General features: G+C 33.9%; 1 protein-coding gene across 16 annotated transcripts in view; it reads right to left on the reverse strand.

Annotated features, from left to right (window-relative positions):
• Pcdh15 (protocadherin related 15) overlaps positions 1–23394 on the reverse strand; it is a 702462-nt gene that overhangs the window by 213424 nt on the left and 465644 nt on the right. For 15 of the 16 annotated variants that reach the window (XM_076835193.1, XM_076835192.1, XM_076835191.1 and 12 more), the window contains one exon: positions 895–974. The exons of the other annotated variant lie outside the window; for it this stretch is intronic. In XM_076835193.1, the coding sequence (XP_076691308.1) occupies positions 895–974 (80 nt within the window). The remainder of the gene's footprint in view (positions 1–894; positions 975–23394) is intronic. 16 annotated transcript variants of the gene reach the window in all.

Raw genomic sequence — 23394 nt, forward strand, 5'->3', positions numbered from 1 at the left:
TTTCCATAGCATTACTAGTGTGTGGTCATAAAACCTATTCTATGTAAAACTGCAGTTGTTCCTCAAAAGACCTAGGAATTCACATATGGCTTTTTTGATTTGGCCTTATGTACTGCGTGTTCTAGACACAGAAGTAGTGGCTAGACAATTTGTCAAGTTTTTCTTCTTAAAATCATGGGTTAAGTTTGCATTTCCATTCTTCCAGTAAGTAAAACACACTCACAAACAAAATGCCAGAGAAGTATCAAGTGCAGTTCTTTAACAAACAAATAAGAAGTCAGAGTACCACCTTGATATTGCAGAAGGGAAGCAAATGATCTCTCTGGAACTCAAAATGGCTTCCTTCTTTCAATGTCACATGGATCCCAGTTTTCTCAATAGTTATGATGAGAAATATTTCTGATGTTTTCAAAGAGTTAAGTAAAATGATGCTTATCTAAATGCTTATCTAAATCTTATCTACATTAATCAGAAATTAGAGAATGAACTCATGTTTCATCTTAAGTGTGTGTGACACAACTTATGAGATTCCCTTTGAATGATCAGTTTAGTGCTAAGTTACTCTTTGTAGAAATGTCCTTGTCATTATGACTAGTTGACGGCTTTACAGGCATCTAATTAATCCCAGGTTATGCCTGCAAATGGAATATTTCCACCTCAGTGGATTTTACTTAGTAAAAATGTTTAAAATAAATAAATAGTCTCCTGAGCAAGATATCTGAGTTCAGAAATATCCTCCCAGCTCTCATTAACATTCATAGGAAAAAAAGTAAAATAATACTACAAACAGCTGAAATCATTTGATTAGAAGTCTGTTTTCTTGGTTACAGTACAATATTTAACACTAAACAAAAAAAAAGATTCAAGTTATAAATCATTTCATTTTGAACTTACGTTTCTGAAAGATTAAAAACTCGCTGAGGATCTCCATTCTCAATAGCATATGTTATTGAGTCTCCCTCTCGATCAGTTGCCTTCAGAAAAAAAATAATTCAATTATCAACTTATTTATAGAAAATTGAAGCTAACTGCACAAAATATCCATTAATAATTTAAAAAATAAAGATTAAAGCATAGACTAATAGCAAGATGTAGAATAAAGAATTTTATATTTGATCCCAGTATTTCTAAAAGTACACACTGTTATCATTCAGGAAAATGCAGTAATGATTTTCTTAAAGTTTATGTATGTAATTCAATTTAACTAATTTATTTTATTTTATAGTCTATCTCTACAAATTTTGTTTAGAGAGAGAGAGAGAGAGAGAGAGAGAGAATTTTAATATTCATTTTTTAGTTTTCGGCAGACACAACATCTTTGTTTGTATGTGGTGCTGAGGATCCAACCCGGGCCGGATGCATGCCAGGCGAGCGTGCTACCGCTAGAGCCGCATCCCCAGCCCTATCTCTACAATTTAAACAAGTGTATTAAATGACACGTGAAGATTATAGTGTTAAAATATTTAAGCACATTTTTTTTCTGCTCAAAGTATATCAAGAAAATATTTAAACTGGTAAAACTTGGGTTAAGAATCCTAAATCTGGAAACAGAGAATCTGATTTCAAAATTAAGTTCCACTTAGGAATTTTAGAATTGTCTCCCAATTGCAACTATAATAGGAGATCTATAATAATAATAATGTTAATAGATTCTGGGGGGTATATATATATGTATGTATATATACACAAACATACAAATATCAAGGCCTACAGACTAACATCTGGCACCTTGTAAACTTTCAATAAACATTGCCTTTTATTTTCTTCTCTTCCTTACTTAAGTTAAAGAAGATAAAACCTATAGCTTCTATCTTGATGTTGAATTTTGTATTTCCACAGCCAAAATATAAACAAACATCTAGTTCTGTAGCAATAGAGTTTAGAGTTTGGCCTTCTAAAGCATTCAATAATTTCTTTTTCAAATAAGTCATTGAAGTGACCTTATGCAGTCATGGATGAAGGTAATCTGGATGATATATGAGGGATGTGGAAGGGATTTGTCTGAGCATGTCCCTAGGGAGAGGAGAAATACTCAATAAATTCTAGATGAATTTTACATATATGTTATTGACCAGGCGGAGATATCTCCTCTCCCCTGAAAGACATTTCCCTGCAGTTGGCAGGAAACTAGAAAGGTTGCCGTGGGGAATTCTTTCAAATCATTTTGTCTCTGCCCCTAACCAGCTTCAAAATGCAAAGCAGAATAACAGATAAACAAGAATTGTTGCTTTCCTTGCTTCATCATCTTGGTAAAGAGCTGCAACTCCATCCTACTATTTTCTCAGGTCTCCTATTCTCAACCTGAATGCTCCCTCTTATCGTCCAGTTGAACTCATCAGCAAATTCCCTTGGCTCTGTTTAAAATATGTGAGAAATATGGTTGTATCTGAAATTCTTCCCTAATGCCATCCTCCTTGTGGGCTGTAGTAACAGCCACTCTACTAGCAGCCCAGCTTCCCTTTTCCCTTGTACCCTAACTATGCTCAGTTTTTAATCAAGCAAATAAAAAAAACTTAAAAAATAATTATTTCTTGTTAAAATTTTATTTTTTTTCCAAATGCTATTGCATCCTTGTAGATACACACACAACATTTTTTAAAAAATTTTACTCAATGGAACTGATAATAAATTCTTACTATTTCTCTCTTCTATTCTGTTCTTAGCAAAAAAGATAAAGTAGAACTACAAATAATGATACTCAGGCAGATTATTTTAAAAACACTGGACTATGCTATGTCTAGAGACTGTATTTTATTGCTAAAAAGTTTACACTGAATATTTTCTGTTACTTTCCTCTTTTACACATATTTAGTTGTTCTGTTAGAGTTGTCCTTTTTTGCTTGTTAGTGTATAGATATTTTTTTCCTTGAAGAAAAAAATTATTATCTTGTGTTTATATGAAAGTCAGACGAAACACATTCTGAAACAAGATAGTTTTGTGTACACAATTACAAGTCCAGATTTATGTCAATTTTTTTTAAAGTATAAGATCTATTTAAATAAGAAACTTTTGTAGAATAAAAGCACTGTGGATTATATATATATATATATATATATATATATATGTGTGTGTGTGTGTGTGTGTGTGTGTGTGTGTATGTATGTACGTCCTTATTTTGTGCTGTTAATGGATTTCAATCCCTGAGGTAAAGTGAAGTGCTTTTTTCAGTTTACCATTTAAGTATCTCAGGTTATTAAGAGTGCATCAACATTAAGCATTCTTCATTATTTTTTAAACCCTACAGTATATATGGTCAATTTGTACTATTATTATTATTATTATTATTATTATTATTATTATTTGAACAGGGGATTGAACCTTGAACACTTTAATACTAAGTTACATCCTCAGTTCTTTTATTTTTTATTTTGAGACAGGTTCTCACTAAGTTTATGAGGGTCTCATTAAATTACAGAGATAGCTTTGAACTTGTCATCTTCCTGATTCAGTCTCCCAAGTATTTGGGATTACAGGCATGCAGCACTACACCCATCTATTTTTTAATTATCTTAATGTTTCTGTCAGTGCATTATAATTTTTACATACTAGTGAAGTTCACTTTGGCATATTCATGCATGCATGGAATACATTTTGTTCCATTCTAATTTCCAACACTTCTACTTTCCCTTCTCTCCTTCTTCCACTTGTTCCTTTTCTTTTCCTTTACTGATCTTCCAACTATTTATTTATTGTTTATGCATGCTTCATTCTTAAATAAAGTTGGGCCCATAAAAAAACATCTAAAAACCCAGGATTTAGAATAAGATTCTTATTTGATGATTTTCTTCCTTTGACTCTGTCAGCAAGTCCTTTATTTTTATTTCAGAGTCTGAAACAAATGATAAAGTAATTAAGAAAGATACATAATTTCTCTGTCAAAACCCTGGAGTGGTTTGATATACATCAGAGTGTGAAATGTATTATTTACATTAGGTGTTGTGTAAACAACATATATCACTATTTGCTAATATCTAAAGGGGAGAAATAATTCTTATAAGGAATAATTGGAAGAGGCCACAGAAGCAATGATGCTTAAAGTACTAAAATTTGACTATTTGCACATATGTTCCCTAAATATATTTTTCCAAATATTTCAAAATATTTTAGTCAAGCTAATCAGCCATCTCAGAATAACTGCATACTATATATCAAACTATATTAAATTTTGCATGCCTTATCTCATTTGAGCCTCATGGTAACTTCATCAGTAAATAAAAAATGCAGAAGTCTTCAATTACCTCATGATTTCTGCCACCATTGCTTTATAGTTTCTGTAATTTATTTAATTGGATAATACATCTTTTGTTAAAACTACAAATAGTAATAACTGTTTCATCTTCCTTAGTGTAAACACATTTCCTATCTCTACTTTGCTGAGTGAAGTCAAATCTGAGCCCCTTCTTCAAGAACTGAGAAGGGAATAATAGCACTTGTGTTCTTTGGGCTTATCAGGGAATTTACTGAAGGCTCTGGAGTCAGCTACCCAGGTTCCAGACCTTGTTATACCACCTATTTTTAGGCCAAATGCCTGACTACAAATGAGTAAAATAACAATAATACCAAACAGTATGCAGTCATTACTCCAACAAATATTTCTGAGTATCAATCCTATGTTAACCAATGGGACTTCAGCAATGAAGGGCACATATGAAAAGTCTACCCTAGTGCAGCTCACACTGTAGTGGTGGAGAGCATCGAATTAACAAATGAAAAATATAGATCCTTATGTGCTGTTAAAATATACAATGATTCAGAAAGAACATATAATGGAGGGTAGGGCGATGATTTCCCTTTTATATAAAAGTGATCAGAGCAGGTTTATTGAAAATGTGAACTTTTGTTGATCTTTGAAGTAGCTGAGAGAGAAAGTGATAAGGAAAAGAATAGGCAGAGGACTCAGCAAAGGCAAAGGCCATGCAGCGGGGAAAACTACCTGTAAGTCTGAGGAATTGCATTGCTGGAATGGCTGCAGAATACACCTACTTGGTTTTATTTGTCCATTAGCCTCAGGTTAAAGAACGAGAAATGTTTACTGTGAATCCTTAGAAAGTACTGATAGAGAGCAGGAACATGGGAGGAATAGAGGAACTCTAGATAGAGCAGAGGGGTTGGAGGGGAAGGGAGGGGGCACTGGGTAATTAATGATGGTGGAATGTGATGATCATTACTATCCAAAGTACATGTATGAGGACAAGAATTGGTGTGAGTATATTATGTACACAACCAGAGTTATAAAAAATTTTGCTCTATATATGTAATAAGAATTGTAACGCATTTTGTTGTCATATATAAATTAAAAAATTACATAAAAAAGAGTACTGGAATTTGGCCTTTGATTTACTGATATATGTTTAAGAACATGATTAGGATAGCTAGATCTTTCTTTCATTATTGCTTGAAGGTCGAAATATAACTTTTAAAAGCAAAGTACTTTCTCTTTTTAGTCAACTCCACAAGATCATGTAACGAATGTATCTGAATTTGAGTCACCAATTTATTAGAGGAATCAATAGGGACACAAAAGTCGTTATTTAAATAAGCAAATTTCTTAGACACTTAAAGAAATTTTCTAAGGGAGCAAATCTCTAAACTAATTTTCTGACCATGTTAAAGACAAACACAATCATCAAATGCTATCTGGTAGAGTGGACTGTATGCACACAGTATGATCCTAAACATTTCATAGGATATTAAGAGAAAGTACTAGCCCTCAGGAATTCCAAAATAGATGAAAACAAACAGATTCAGATTACTTTTCTTTCTCACTTAGGCAAACAAGTTCTGTTTTATGTCATTAAACTACTAACAATCAAGAACTGAGGCTTTCAATTCAGGACAGTGTTTACAAAATCATGTGTATGCCCACCTGGTGCTAAACTGTTGGCTCTTTAATAAAATAATAGTATTCATGAATACATATCAGTATTAATTAATACATATTTTCCATTTATGTAAAGCCATATTATTTTTCATTTATAATTCAATCAAAATTCCTTTTCCCAATAAGGTTAAGAAAAACAGTTTATTTAATATTCAAAAATAGTAAATAATAAGATATGTAATGTGAAATTATGAGACTTGGAAATGCAGCTGAATAGATGGATAAAACATAAGTATGCTTCAAAATATCAGAATGTTCAGCACTGAGAAAGGCCATTACTCTCAAACACCTCTTTTCCTTTCATATTTTGCTTAGGAGGTCAAATCAAATGCTTTAAGCTAGGAAGACATAGCAGAGTTTCTGCTCATTGTATTTGAAATGAAGTTTTAAAAATAAGTATATGTTTAGTTAAAAATGAATGCTGGTTAAAAGTGAAAATACATTTACTTGTTCCACCCAGGAAGAGTTCTATAAATTAGGAAATTTTAAAAGGACAAGTATATAGATTTTGGCCAGATTTGGCAGAATCCATGAAAGGTTGAGTCTCAAAAATTTTTGTTGTACAAAATTGGTAATATAGGAACACCAAGGAATTTAACAAACTCTAAAATGGACCTGCAATTCTAATTTTTTATATGACTCCAGTAAGTTTCAACAAAACAAAATTTAAAAGTACTAGAAATATTTAAAATAACCCATTTGAATAGTAATCGTTCTAATATTTATCTCATAATATTTCACAAACATTACATATCTCATCTCCATCCTCAAAATAATTTTATCCATCAAGAATTACAATCTTGACTTTATAGATTATAAAATCTTAAAAGTTAAAGGAGTTACCAAAGTTTGCTAACTACTAAATATAGAAGTATAATCCAAATGCTATGCTCTCTGGGACTCATTTTCTGTCTTTAGCAAAGTCCCCTATCCTAAACTCCTGTCAATTATTATTTTGTTTAACAAAAACCAAGTTCTTCATGAAAACATAGGTCTGCTATAATTCTTTTAAGTCTTAAGGAAATTGAATCCAAGAGTACCTGCAAAAGTTCATTTGACATTAACAAGCAGAATTTATCACAGAGATCTCAGGGAGGCAAAGATGGTTCAACATTCACAAATTAATAAATGTAATATATCACAGCAATAGAATACATGACAAAATTATATTATCATCTAAGAATTGCACAGAAACTATTTGATGAAATTCAGCATCCTTTATGGTAAAATTCCTGAACAAATTAGGTACCAAAGGAAAGTACCTCAACATAACCAAGGCTACATGTGACACAAACCTAGAACCAATATAATACCATATGTGGTAAACTGAAAGCTGTTAAGGTCTGTAAACAAGTCAGGATGGCACCTGGTATTTTGCCAGAGAAATGTTAGAGTCTGTAAACAAGTCTGGATGGCGCCTGGCAAAATGCCAGAGGGAGTGGTGTTGTGAAGTAACAAAAGCGAGCCATTAAGTGTGGAGATTCCTTATTGGTTGACTGCTGTATCTATTTTATGCTAATTAGATAAGCTGTGTAAAATGTATAAATATCGCTCAGATCCTATAATAAACGGCTTCCATTCCTGCTGCATCAATCTACACAAGTAATTCGTCACCCCCGGATATTCTGCTGCAGCCAGCTGGGCTGCGGCAGAAAGCATTTCTTATAAGATCTGGAACAAGACAGTTGTACACTTTTATCACTCTTTTCAACCTACAACTAGAAGTCTTAACCAGAGCAATTTTGCAAGATACAGAAATAAAAGGGATACAAATAGGAAAGTAGGAAGTCAAATTATTCCATCTTCAATATAATATGATTTAATATATAGAAAACTAAAGATTACAACAAAAATTATTACAGCTGATTAAAAAACTAAATAAAGTTGTAGTACACAAAATCTGCATACACATATCAGTAGCATTTTACATTCTAGCAATGGACTAGCAAGAAAGAAATGAAAAAACAGTCCCATTCATAATGGCAACAAAACAAAACAAAAACCCCAAACAACAATGACAACAACAAAAACCTAGAAATAAATTCACACAGTAACAGAGACCCTTTATAATGAAAATTAAAAAAACAAAAACAAAAAACTGATGATATTGAGAGACAAATAAAATGAAAGACCTCTCTTTGCAGAATGCAAAGTGAAAATCATTATATGTCCTTGCTGACCAAAGTGATTTACAGATCAATGCAATTGCCATCGAAATATTTAGGAATTTTACTCAGAAATAGAAATGATAATCCTAAAATTCATGTAGAAACACAAAAGAATCCAAAGAGTCAAAGCAAAGTGAAACAAAAAGAACAAAGCTGGAGGCATTGTAATACCTGATTTGAGACATTTTAGAGGGACATAGTAACTAAAACAGCCTAATATTGGCATGAAAAACAACACAGTGACCCGTGGAACAGCATAGAGAGGTTAGAAATAAACACATAGTTCTCTAGTCAACTGTTTCTCAGTAACAGCATCAAAAATCCTGAAGAAACATTGAAAAAACATGAAGAAGCCTCTTCAAAAATTATTACTGGAAAAACCAAATTTCCAATCCACTCAAAGTGGATTCAAAACTATGAAAATACTAGTGAAAATTACAGGGTAAATATTTTATAACACTGGTAGGGGAAACAAGTTTTTTGTCCCCCCCCCAATAAAACCTCAAAAGAATACACAACGAAAGTAAAAATAGACAATTGTGATTATATCAAACCAAAAAGCTTTTCACAGCAAAGGAAATAATCAGCAGAGTAGAAGATGATCTATGGAATAGAAGAAAATACTTCAAGAACTATTCATTTGATAAAATATTCATTTCCAGAATCTATAAGGATCTCAAAAAACTCAACAATAGCTCCTTCACAATCCAATTGCTTTAGTGAGCTTTTTTTTGTGCCAGTGACTAAAGGATTGACCAGAACAACTGTAAAGGAGGAAATATTTATTTAAAGGCTCACAGTTTCAGAGGTCTTAGTCCATAGAAGGCTGGCTCTGTTCATAGAGGCTCAAGGTGAGGTAGAACATCAGTGGAGAAGAGTATGGAGGAGGGATGCAGCTCATATGATGATCAGAAAGCAGAAAGAGATAGATCTCCACTTGCCAGATACAAATATATACCCTAAAGCCACGCCCCAATTCCCATCACCTCCAGCCACACACTACCACTTCAGTTACCACTCAGTCAATCCCTATCAGGGCATTAATTCACTGATTGGGTTATGACTCTTATAACCCAATTATTTCTCCTCTGAACTTTCTTGCATTTTCTCACACATGAGCTTTTGGGAGATACTTCATATCCAAACCATAACAAAATTTAAAATGTGCAAATAATCTGAATAGATGGTTTTCAAAATGGCATGCAAATGTACAATAAATATATGAAAAAGTGGTGAACATCACTAGTCATCTAGGAAATGAAAAACCAATCTCCAGTAGATAACAACTCACTATAGTCAGAAAGCCTATTATTACAGGAGAAAAAAATAGCAAATGCTGGCAAAGATTTGGAGAAAAGGTTATTCATATATTACTTGTCAAAATGTAAATTAGTACAGCTATTTTGGAGAACACTATGGAAGTTGCTTAGAAAATTAAATATAGGTCAAAATATGTTCCAGCTATTCCACCTCTTAGTATAAATTCAAAGAAAAAATATATCAGCATATCAAAGCAATACCTACATTCCCATATTTATTATAGTACCATTCACAATAGTCAAGATCTGAAATAAAACTCAGTACTCATCTCTGGATGAATATAGAAACCATGATCCATACACAGAATAGAACATTATTAAGTCTTAAAAACTTTGTGGTAAAATGGACAGAAGTGGAGGACATTATGCTAAGTAAAATAATTTTTACATAGAAGGCAACTTTCATATGTTCTCTCTTAGATATGAAAGTTAAAAATTTGGTCTCAAAGTAGGAGAAAGTGGAGTAATAATTATTAGAGGGAGGGGGCATAGAGGGAGGTTGGATAATAAGTACCAAACACAGTTAGATAGGAGGAATAAGTTCTAGTGTTCTCCAGCACAGTTAGGTGACTACACATCACAAAAGCCTACTATGTATTTATGAAGAATTAGAAAAGAAGAGTTCAAAGTTTCAAAAAAAAAAAAAGTCACAATAAGCAGTGTAAATGCTACTTGCTCTGCTTTGAGCAATATACATCTTACACGTGTATTGAATTACCAGAAACTACCCCCTAAATATGTACAATTATTACATGCCAATTAAAGAGAAAAATATCAAAGATAATTGTGCCTTGAAAGAAACACAATGCATATTTGTAATTTGGTTCTTACAAAGTAATAAATCACAATAATTATGTTATAATTTGGGAAATAAATTAGAAAAATCTGAAAAAATGAAAAAGAAATGTATTTGGGGAATATAAGAAGTTTCACTTTTCATTTAAAAACAGCAGTATTCACATTCCATGAAAGAAAGGTACAGGACATATTGATTTCCCCCTGAATTTCAATATTCACAGAATAAATGTAAAATTCTCAGTCTTTCTCACTTCTGCAGGTAATGAAAGACCTATCTTGGCACTTCTTGTGATGGGAAGGGCAAACTTAATGCACTGAATGAAGTAAAATATCACAGATGCAGATATGTTTGCATTTTAATCAACTGTATTTACACTTAAAAGGTGCTTTGTTTTGTATCATATCCATTCCATATGGCTATTACTTTCAAATTTGAAACAGAAGAGATTGTGTGTGCATATGAATTCTCTTCTACAGTTGAAGGAACCAGAACTTTTTTAGATAAATGGTTAAATCGAAGGCTGGGATAAGAAAAAATAAACATAAAACAAAATGAATCTGAAAAAACTTGTTAAACCAGAGAACAGCAAAGAGCTCAAAGAATGCAGGGAATGTGTTTAGAAGATAAGAAACCTACTCAAATGGACCCATCCAGAACAATTCTGGGACAATTTAAACACCAAAAAATTAATGATGTTAATAGTACATCATTGAACACATTTACTAAAAAATGAGACCTGTAAATCTTAGCAATGGGATGGTTTTAGAAGGCAAAGTCTTTGAAAGTTGCCTTACATAAGGGCATTATAGTGGAGCCCTGCTGTGGCATTAGTGACCTTAAAGGAAGGGGACCAAACCAGATGGCTTCCTGTCTTGCCTGAGCATGCAGCAAGGTGAGCCCTTGCTGGAACTGACCACTCTGGAAATCGGATCTCAGATACCTCAGACTTAAGTACTCTGAGAAATAATATTTGTTGTTTAAACCATATGTCTACATTTGAAATAGCATTTTGTTTAGATATTTTGTTGAATGTTACAGTATTTTTTTGTAGCACCCTGAGATGATTGAGATAGGTGGCTTGTAATTCTTTGAAGAAAACTGAAATCTGTGCCTTCAGATTGATATCAGTAAAAACAATGAATAAATACATGAGGGGGAAACAAATGTTTTGTTTTTTTTTTTCCTCTACAGTAAAATACCTACCAATAAATGTAGAAGAAATCATGGTGTTAAAAAATCACCATTTGGCGATGCTCGTATTAAATCAGTCAAGAAACATTAATAGATGTTAAAAAATAATGGGCAAAATCATTAAGTAAAGAATATTTGCAGTTTCAAAGTATGTCACGATAGTTCTTTGAAAATTAACTTTGATCAAGGTGTCAATAATAGCATTAATTGTAATGGAATAACCTAAAGTTCTCTACTGCCACATAAGATGTGATAAGTGAAATATAGCTTATCATCAGTTCATGATCATTCTTGCTGAAAACTCACAATTCTAATTGTAGAGAAGCATCCACTAAACTAAATGAAGGGAAATTGTACTAAATAACTGGACTGAGATTTTCATAAGTAACAAGGTCACAAGAGTAGCAATGTTTCAGACTGAGGAGTCTGAAGAAATATAGCATGCAATCCTGGCTTCGATCTTCTGGCTGTCAAAGATACTATGAGAGAAACTGGTGAAAGTTCAATGCAATCAGAAGGTTAGATTGAAGTAATGTATCAAAGTTATTTCCTGATTTTAATGGCTAAGTTGTTCTTCTATGGGAGATTGCTTTTTAAAAGAATTATAAATTGAAGGATTTGGTGGTCATGGTAACTTATTCTTAAAGATTTTAAATAATTCTGATATCTTTTCTGGAAGTTTTATGGTGTTACACAGGAAAAATTAACATAGAAAAATATCCATGCATACTTATGACAATGGTAAAACCTCCTATATGTAAACTGTGTGTATGTGTAGATTACACATAAATATATAAACATATACATCAACACATATGTATCTCATATTGATTGTATGTGGCCCTGAAGGAAAAAAACATGGAAAGACATTTACCAGGTAGTAAATATGGGTTATCTTGAGAAGTAAAGCTGGGGAATTACCTAGGGTAAGCAGACAAGGAGACAGGGAGTGAAACAAAAATGGAAAATAAAAAATAAAACTGCAGGGCTGGGATGTGGTTTGGAGATTGGGAGCTTGCTAAGGGTGCATGAATCCCTGGGTTTAATCCTCAGCCAAAGAAAGAGAGAGAGAGAGAGTGGGGAGGGGGGAGGGAGGAAGGGAGGGAGGGGGAGGGAGAGGGAGAGGGAGAAGGAAGGAAGAAAGAGAAAGAGAGAGAGGGAGGGAGGGAGGGAGAGGAGGAGGGAGAGAGGAAGGAAGCGGCATACTAAAGAAATAATCTGCACATGATTATATTTATTAATGTATGAATATTCATTTAGTAATATAACTAAACAAGGAAAAAGGAGTACAACATCTCAGTCTTTTTAGCCTGATACTTTTGGCATTAATCTTTGAATTTTCTAACTTGATTCACAAAGGAAGCTTGTAATTCCAAATCACTTAACACAGGATGGTTAAATTAGGACAAACAAGTTTTGCTGCCCTTTTTAACTATTTGCTTACAAATCAGAATGAACTGTCTTTTATAGATAATTAATTGTGTTGAACAGTGGAGTCAAACCTTTATTGCTATAGGAATTTTCTTCCATCTCTAAAATTTATGGTTCCTGAATCAGAAGCTTTACAGAAATAATCTTTGCTCTTTTGTGTAAGGCACTGTGTGAGTAGAAGGTAGAAAAAAAGAGATGACAAAGATATCTTTTTTCCCTATTTTCTTTTAAAAACTACTATTGAATTTTGTAACTCTCCATTTTAATAAAGTATTCAAAATGAGAACAAAAAACATATCATTGAATTCTTCAGTTTTCTTAAGTAACTCTTCTAATGCAAATATCCTCTGTTTATTTTTTTAATCTAAAATAAATTGTTTTCTCAGCTGCAAATCAACTAATTCCTGCCAGTCAGCAGTGAAACACCATAGGCGCTCCTCAAGATCAATTGGGTCTCCTGTTGTTTTTGCTAGAAAACGGACACAGATTAGCTGTTTGTTGAGTGTACCTCAGTAACACAGTTTTGTTCTTTTCTATTTATCAAAATCTCAGGGAAGCAATGGCATTTACATAATTAACCTTTAATGGACAAGAAGTGGCAGTATGGGAAGCAATACACAGCTTCAAGACATGAAATCAACTTGAGGTTTATTTTAAAAAAAAAACCAACACAGTGAGAATCTTTTATTGCCAAGTTACTAAAGGTAGTATTGATGACTGCTATGGACATATCAGCAGCTATCAGACAGTTGCCTGAACAAACATTTCACATTCAATTCACAATTCAAATTAGTCCTTTTTTTTCATTTTACTTTAGAAAGAACACAATCTTCTAATTCTGGTCAATAAAGAGGAAGCCAACAAACAAGACACACCAAAACTTCAGAAGTCAAGCAGGTTTACAGATTGTAAGCTTTTCTTTAAATCATACAATACTCTTCTGGCAGGAAGCAAATGACAGCTCTTACTTTCACTTATAGTCATAAACTTTTCTTGAAGATCATTTAAGTCTTTTTATTGGTACATATTAAATAAACAGAAAGATGGGGTTCATTTTGGCATATTTGTGCATACATTAAAAACATAATCTGGTCAATTTCACTCCCAATGCCTCCTTCATCCTTTCTTACTCCTTTCTCCTAACCCACCTCTTCTAACTTACTGGACTCATGTAGCAGGGAAATAAGGATCAGGACACAGATCTGGAAGTAACAGTGGCACCTCAGCCCAGAGGGATAATTTCCATAGTCTGAGCCCCAAGCACCTCAGGGCTTTTAGTTAACATAAAGTAAATTTGGGGAAGAGCAAGGCAAGGGAGTTTGTGAAATTCTATTGGAAGGTCCATTCTACATTCTTTATATGGATATAAGCTTGTCAACAGCCTGGCGGCCATTAGCTCATACAGCTTAGGGACTTTTATTGCACTAAACCTTTATGGAGATAGTTCTGTTCTGTTATATTGTCTCCTGCTTCTGCTACCGCAGTTTTCTGTTATAGGTACCTGTTAGCTGCTGCAAGCTTCCATGGTTAAATGTCAGTAAGCAGAGCTGCTATATGTCAGCGTGCAAAACCATAGCCTGTCAGCTCTTAAACTACAAAAGTTTCCATTTAGTTCTACCACAATTTACAGGAAGGAATGAATAAAACGTTTCCTTAAAGATGGACTCAAAGAGATCAAGAAAAATCTGGTGGACATGGTGGTACATGCCTGTAAACCCAGCGGCTAAGGATGCTGAGCCAAAAGGATCACAAGTTTGAGGCCAGCCTCAAACACTTAGCAAGGCCCTAAGTGACTTAATGAGACTGTCTCAAACAAACAAACAAACAAATATATTAAAAGGTTTGGGATGTGACTTAATTGACCTGTGTTCAATTTCTAGTACTCACTCCCAACCCAAGTAAAAAGGAAAAATCTGTTGAATACCATCTAGAAAACTGAAAATAATCACATCTTTTAATATGGACAAAAATTTTTAAACAGCAATAAATAGGGAATAAAAGTCTATTTGAAGTGTCTCTTGTCCATACTCCAGAATATGGCTTTATTGCTATTTGCAACCCACCATGAGTTTTCTATAAAATTTTATTAAAGATGAAGATGTTGTAATCCATCTTATTGCTCTAGTGATCACACTCCTTTATCCCAGATTTATCAATGTTGAGCTGCAGCAGTTCCTTGCTGTGGGAAATGTCCTGTGTAGGATGTTTAGTGCATCTCTGGCCTTTCTCACTGGTTTTCAGTAGGCTTTATTCACTTTTTGTGACAAACAAAAATTACAGTAGATTTTGCTAGATGTTTCCAGGGGGCCAGAATTGCCCCTGGCTAAAATCCATTGCTTTAAATCAATTTAAAAATTCATACATATTCATAATTCACCTAATCCTATTAAAAACAAAAACAAAAACAACTATATATATATAATATATATACATATAGATATATAGTTATATATAATATATAAATTATTATATATAGATATACATTGTTATTATATATATGTATATAAAATACACAAAGTTCTTGAAATTGACTCTTGCCTCTGAGCTATATATTCTCTGTAGTCAGAGTTATTGTAACGAACTATTTTATACTTATTTAAAAATACATTCACTGCTTTCTATAGCTCTCCCTGCTCTGTTGAATTGGTTTTCTAAGTCAATAGAGACAAAAATTCTCTTTATTGTCTAATGCATCATTTCCCAAGCCTTTCAAAATATTCCCATTACAGGCCACAAATCCTTACATTGCAGAATACTTTAGGTGAAAAAAAAAACCTTTCATTTAAAATGAAATGAGTATTTACAGTTAATCTAAACTCAGGAGAAGGAAGAATATAAATAGGGTTACAGTTCAGCACAGTTCAGGAAGTCTCTTGTAAGACTAAAACCTATAGAAGGAGGGCACCTGTACTTATTAAGTACTAGGCTGAATTTTTCTTTAATCCCTGGAGAAAAGTTTGTGTTTCACAATTTAAAAATAATTTAAGCTTGCTGGAAAGCAGAACAAAACTGAAAATCTTTCCTCACACTCCAAACCCTGATGTCACAGGTTTTACTCATGATTTTAGCAAATTTTGTGCTGCTCGAAGCAGTTTTAGGGGCTGCCACTTGCCAGGGAGAGAAATAATTTCAGGGAAATTAGGTTCTTGTAATAGCTAAGAGCTGGTCATGCTCTGGGATTTCTTGAAATTCAAATTCAAACATTTTAGTAATCATAATGTGTTTGTATAAGAATGTACAGATAGAGTGAACTTTACAGTTGGGGAGATACATTTTATTATATTTCTGTGTAGAGTCAGAAACTGAACTGCTAAGGATGTTTTGCTTGCTCCAGATCAAACAATAATAAATTCAGCAGGCTTAAGCATTCATTTCGAGTCTTCTCACTTTTCAACAACCTCATTCTTTTCTGAGGTCGCAAACGTGAATGCCCATTGGCCCAACTTTGATAGTCTCCGCATCTTAGAAAGTATAGATGTGCTTTGAGGAATCTCTATGTGCTGTGGAGAAAGGCTGCCAGAGACTCTTCCCTGGTTCACATGCACTCAGAGGCACACTTTGTCAGAGGGAGAGTCCTAGTTTTCCATCAGTATTCTCACATCTTAGTTCACCAAAGGACAGCAATACATCGTAAAGGCATGCAATTACTGGAATATCAAAAACATCTCTAGAGAAAATCTTAAATCTTAAAATTGTTCTTTTACTTCTAAATAGACTCAAGAATTTTTAAATTACTGATTTGGACTTTCCAGGGAGTATTTATTATATTTCATTACTTAACTATATATTCTTTCAGAAAACTCTGTGCTCTCTCATTTTCTTTATTTCACCTTGAAGCTGCTCAAGCCCAAATAGCTCATTTCAGAGGTAATCAGGAACAAGATGGTTGTTATCATCTTTATGTCCTTACTTTCAAGTCTTTTTCAGAGTCTACATAGAGCTAAGCATAAGAGCACGGAAAAAAAAGCCAGAGACTGATGGCATGTTTGAAAGTTAGTTTCAGTTTTCCTTGAAATGAGATCAACCTGACAGTCAACAGATCTTTATTGAGTACATAGTACATGGATTCAGAATTGTTCTAGTTACTAAAGATGCACTAGCAAATGAAATAGAGACTCTGATTGGAGACAGAAAACAGGAAAAAAAGATAAAAGTAATAAGAGTGTTGCAAAATAGTGAAATTGTGGAAATATCCTGGGACCAACCAGATTTGTTGATCAATTAGAAAAGAGAGAGAGCCATGGGAAAGAAAAACTCATAGATGACTTGAAAGGCTCCAGTCAGAGAATCTGGAAAGGGGAATTTGCATTTACTGAATAGGAGGAAATGCCAGAGAATCACTTGTTTTCTTGGGATAGTGAAAATGAGCATCAGTGCTAAATATGGGCTAGGTTAATTTTGAGATGCCAAGATAATATTAAGAATATATACTTAAGTAATGAAATATAATAAATACTTCCTAGAAAGGAGTATTTTTCAAGAAATGAGAAATGATTTATTTATATATTGAAAATATTGCATACTGAGAGACTTCAACTGTCATTTATATCCAGAGACTGCCTCATTGGAAGAAAATCACCTTGCCCAAGGTCAAGCACTTTGTGAAGCAACCTGAAACTAATGAATCAATGATGCAACATATATAAAGGACCTGTCTCCTTGTCCTAACCTTATAACTCTGAAGAGTAATCTCAACCATAGAGTTTTCCTGGGCTCAGTTAGGAATTAACTTGGAATACACTGAAGTTCAACTTCTCCCTAAAATAGACTTTCCTTCCTTCTCTCTTCCATAGAAAATTATTCCAAAACTACTCTGTCATGGCTTTTGACCGAAAACAAAAACAAAAAAAAAAAAAAAACAACAATAAGAACAAATGAGAGGAGAAACAATATATTTAGGGATCCCGGTTTCAGAGGTGTCAATCCATAGATGACCAACATCATTGCTCTGGGTTCGAGGTGAAGGAGAATTTTATGGTGGAAGGGCATGGTGGAGGATCATTGCTCCATTCACAGAAGCCAGGAAGCAGAGAGAGTGAGGGCAAAGGGGTCACAGGAAGATTAACACTACCAAGGCACACATACAGTGATTCACCTCCTTTAATACACCTCACCTGATGAGAGTTGCCACCCTATTCGTCCATTTGAACTAGGATGAGCTCATTAAATTACAGCTCTCACAATTTAATTACTTCACCTCCAAGCATTCCTACATTGACACATGAGCTTTGGGGGGACAACTCATATGGAAACCAAAACACACCCCTAATAAACATCCTTCAAAGGAACCTTATCTTAAGGCCTGCTTTCCTTAACCCAACCCAAAACCTGTGGTTTTTTAACATCCACAAGGAATTACTGAACTTACAGTTGGACATGAATCTAAAGTTTTAGGATGAGAGCTAAACTGGAAATACAGATTGTAAGTCATGGGTATATAACAATTTGAACCCATTAAATAAGGGTAAATAAATTTAGGAGTGAACTTAAGTGAGAAAGAAGAGGTTACAACATTGAGTCTAGGGGCTTTTCAACTTGTAAAAATACAAAAGAACTATCAAAAAAGACTGTACTAGGGAATCCAGAGAGAATGTGAGAAAATCCAAAGATTTTGTGATGTTCTGAAAGTTAACTAAATAAAATTTTGTCACATCTTGCTGATGGAGAGAGTAAGAAGAATTACCTTAGCAATGATGAATGGGCATTCAGATCACAAAGGGAATAATTCTGGTAAATAAATGTAACAGAGAACATGGTTACATTAGGGTCAAGAGAGAATACTAGAAGGGAGAATCACCAACACTTCTCCAAAATAGTATGAAGAATAAATTTAAGAAGGTACCACATCAGAAAGAAGCACGAAGTTGTGTAAGTGGCTAGGTGGGTTCACGAGATCAAGGAAGATTTTGTCATTGGTCTGCATTAATTGCAAGATATCATAGCATGTTTGAATGTATATGTAAATAAAAAGAAATTCTTGTGAAGCAAAAGGAAAATGACACTTCTCGAGAAGCAGGCTTGAATAGACAACAGTAGACATGGATAGAATCCAGCAGAGTGTGATCAGGGTCAGCCCTAAGAACCCAGAATTAGCCGATGCCACATTTTCCAATTTACACTGGTCCTCACGAATTAGGTTTCCAATCTGAGTGTTAATGTTGTCCAGTTTCATTCCACAAATTGGGTATTATAGATCATGATGAGAAAAGAAATTACACTTGTGTTTAGAAACAGTGATTTGATAGTGATTTATTGTCGGTTGATTCTGATAGCAAAAAAAAAGGGGTGCTTCATTTTTATGTCTTTTTACCCATTTTCCTAGCAATTCAAATAAATGTATCCTTTATCAGAGAGGCTTTGAGAAGCACTGATCTAGTATGCAAATGAAGGGGACAATTTAGATAGGAAAACAATGCTGATTTTTAATTACAGAAGTAAAAGCAAAACACATACAAAACAGGTGCAGAAATTGAGAAATGAAGTGGTGTGAGCATGTAGAAGTATTTACTTACGTGTGGGAAGAAAATACACAGAAGAAGAAATGCTAAACACAGGTTTTCTCTTTTCCTCCATTTTGAAAATTTCATTTTAAAAATGAATGTGAGAACTTGGCTTGCCTCTATACCTCTTTTTCTAAGCCACCAGTCCTTTCTGGGTGAAAAATAAAATGATTTTCACCTACTTCCTGTGTGCCTCACCTACTTCTTCTTAAAGTATAAATCAGAAACAGAAGTGAAGCCTAACTCAATTAAAAGTAAACATATAAGTCATATCCTGAATCTCTTTTGTGCAAAGTTTAAATATTGTTTAACATGTTTATTTTTTACTTATAGAAAGAAGGATCAAGAAAAAAATTATTTGGACATAATTATCATTTTTTAATTTTTTTAAAAGTTGGATACAATATCTTTACTTTGTTTACTTTATTCATTTTTTATGTGGTGCTGAGGATTGAACCCAATGCCTCACACATGTGAGGCAAGTGCTGTATCACTGAGCTATAACCCCAGCCCCTGGACATAATTATTTTAAATGGACCAAACCTAGGATTTGCTTTTCCATTCCTAATCTCCCTGACATCTTATGCCTATAAGCACATTGTTGTCTATGGAAGATTTAGGTAGCACTAAATTATTCTTTGGGAAGAGGAAGATACATATATGAATAGAAAATATACCAAAATAGGTTTACTCACTGTGAATGGCTTCATATGCCCAGAGATGAAAAAGTATCCTTAGATGATACACATGCAATAGTGTCAAGGGGATCAAAAATTTTTGGAAACTTGAATTTACCTTAATATATGCTTTAAAGGAGAAATAAAGATCATTATGAATGTGGTAATTTTTTTGCAAGAAGTGCATGCTTCTCATTTTGAGTTGCTCTCTCTAGCCCTCATCATCTCCCTCATATCTATCTATCCACCAATTCAGCTCACATACAAAATATAAATTGTTTGCAATTAGGTAACCAACGTCAGTGTTCAGTGTATTTGGCTGTGTCATGTACACACAAGACATTATCCTTTAAAAAAGACAACATTAATGATAAAAGTACCATTTTAAATCTATTGCAAAGAAAGATGAAAAAATGAACTTCCCCACATGTAAGCTTGAAAAATAGAGTAAAATGCATGAAACTTCTATTCTATTTCTCTCACTTATCATAATCAGGAAGGTAATCTACTAAATAGGATAAATCCTACATAATGTAATTAAAAGGAAAATAGCCATCTTTTAGTAGAACCTGCAATATTCAGCTATACAATACATTAAGAAAAACAGAATGCTCAAAGGAAAACTTTTTTGATTAGAGAAGAGCAAATCCCCAAATAAAGTATCCAAAGTGATTCTCGTAATATAAATGGCATTGTAAATTCTGTAGTGCGAGGGCTGTGATTCATGTGCACTGTACCTGCACCAGCTGCAAAACACTCATGAATCATAAACTCTTGTATCATCTTCAGGGCAAAAATTCATCCTATTTTATAACAAATATTCATAAAAAAAGAAAGTGAAGAAAAATAAAGAGTTGAAAGAAACCCTAAAACTTCTATAACACTTCAAAGATGTCAGAAAAACAAATTAGCACCTAGGACAGGACCTGTGAATACAAAGGGGCACACCATAAGACAGTTTGCATGTAATTCAAACTTTTTGGAAAGGGATCAATTTTGTAGTGAGATCAAGGCAGCAGAAATTTTTCTTCAGAACCAAAAAATAATATTTCCTTGAGGCATATAGGTTAAATTACAACTTTTTGAAAATATTTAAAACACGAGAAAAACAAATAAAGATGAAAAGAAAATGCATACTGCAAACTAACAAAACATTTTACACTTATACCAAGGTAATGCATGCCTATTCCCTCTGGTAACAAATGGTGACAACATTCAACTTCTTGGTCTGTTTCTCACTGTTTTCTATTTTCTCCTGCTATTTGTCTCTGAGCCATTTTACCTGCAATTGCTGTTTCTAACAAGGAGAAACCAGAAAAAGGAAAAAAGGATCAAATTGTCAGAGTCAGTCAGCTTACACATAGATGGAACCAGAACCGTAAAGCAGTGGCTAAACTAATTTTTCTTCTGTCAACTGGACATCATCTGTATAATATTTTTCTTCACTGTGATAAAGAATCATGAATCAAACAGAAGACACTAAAATCAAGGATGATTAAGCAGATGCTAGAAAGAAAAATAATGACTAGCTGTCTCAAAAGATCTACTCTAATATTGAAGGGATTGTCAGCTAGTCCAAGTAAAGCTTAAGGGACTAGGCAAACCTCAGTCATTAGGAAAGGCAGTTAGCACAAAGACAGTAGGATCAGACAGCTTGCTTTGAAATCCAGCCTCTGCAACTGGCTTCTCTTTGACATTGGAACTGCTGCTTCATGCCTTTCCTGGAGTATTAATCCACTCTTTGGTGTATATCCAAAGAATTTAAAATCATCGTACAACAGTGACACAGCCACATCAATGTCTGTAGCAGCATGATTTCCAATAGCTATGGAGCCAACCTAGGTGCCCTTCAACAGATGAATGGATAGAGAAAATGTGTTATATGCACACAGTTGATTATTAGTCATAAAGAATGACATAATTTATGACATTTGCCGATAAATGGATGAATCTGGAGACTATATGCTAATTGAAATAAGCTAATCCTCAAAACCAAGGTCAAATGTTTTCTCTGGTATACAGAAGCTAACCTACAATAAGGGATGGGGGGAGGGAAAGTATAGAAGTTCAGAGGATTAGACAAAGGGGTATGTGGAAAGGAAAGACAGTGGAATGAATCTGACATAACTTTTCTAGGTTCATGTATGAATATACTTTAGTGAACATCATCATCATGTATATCCACAAGAAATTGATTTAAAAAACAGTGTGGGCAAATGGCAAAAAGATTAATAGAGGGTGCCGCAGTCTCTAGCTGGGCACAAATCACGAGTCTCCACACAGCTTGTAGATTCAAACAGCAATTCTTTATTCCCGAACTCACACCGGCCGTCTACAAACACGCTCTGGGGGAATCCACGTTCTCTGCCCAAATCCACTCCACATGGACTTCTGTGTCCCAAAAATATACTGTCTGACCCTAAGCACTCAAGAGGAACTCAGCAGCAGGATACTCCCTATTCTAAAGGGGGAACACCCTAATCTCCTATTATGCTAAACTGCCCTATTCTAAAGGGGGAACACCCTAATCTCCTATTATGCTAAACCGCCCTATTCTAAAGGGGAAACACCCTAAACACGGATCCTGCCCTGGTCCTTGAGCAAGGTCACCTTTCAGAAGTCCTTCCACTAGACAGCATGGGAGTAAGCTGGCAAGGAATTTGTCATACCTACTTGGCTGATGGCTCCCAGCAAGAGGGAAGGGAATAGAGGGTGGAGTAAGGGGAGGGGAAAGAGGGTATTGGGGACTGAACTAGACCAAGATATATTCCATGCTTTTATAATTATGTCAAAATAGATTCTACTGTCATATATAATTGAAAAGAACCAATTAAAAAAGCGTTAAGTACCAATTAAATGCTCAGTGTAGTTTCTAGGTAATAGTAGTTGTCAAATAAAATTAGATTTTGATATTGTCATTGATTTCTAGCCATGTGCATCTTTAGCTTCCAAAGTGTCATTTTGCTCTCTAATTACAAGTGATCATTACTTTTCAGTAGAGGACTTAGAAGTCATAAAGGAAATGAACTACTCTTTGGAATATATCTATTCACTCATATTCTTTAATATTTAAATAGCATACCCATTATTCAAAGTATCTACCATTTTTGGCCCCACTTTTAAAATCCAAACCTTTTATGATAACAACAAAAAAGGGTAAATTTTCCTCTCTGAAAATAAAAAAACAATATTTTCCATTAATAATTCTCTTTTTCACTTTTCATTTCAATCCCTGTAAAGTTTACATATTATCTCATATGATCTCTTCCCTGACCCAAAAACAACACCCTGCCTATATTTTCTATGCTTTTAAAATTCAGACTTTTCTTACATATCAAGGGATGTTGGCTCCTACAAATTTTTAATAAAAATTTGCTAAATATATAACCTTGGTAACTAATTTTGCTTTTGTTTTTAGCTAACTGAT

The sequence above is a fragment of the Callospermophilus lateralis genome, chromosome 15 (genome assembly GCF_048772815.1).
Source record: "Callospermophilus lateralis isolate mCalLat2 chromosome 15, mCalLat2.hap1, whole genome shotgun sequence".
Lineage (NCBI taxonomy): Eukaryota > Metazoa > Chordata > Mammalia > Rodentia > Sciuridae > Callospermophilus > Callospermophilus lateralis.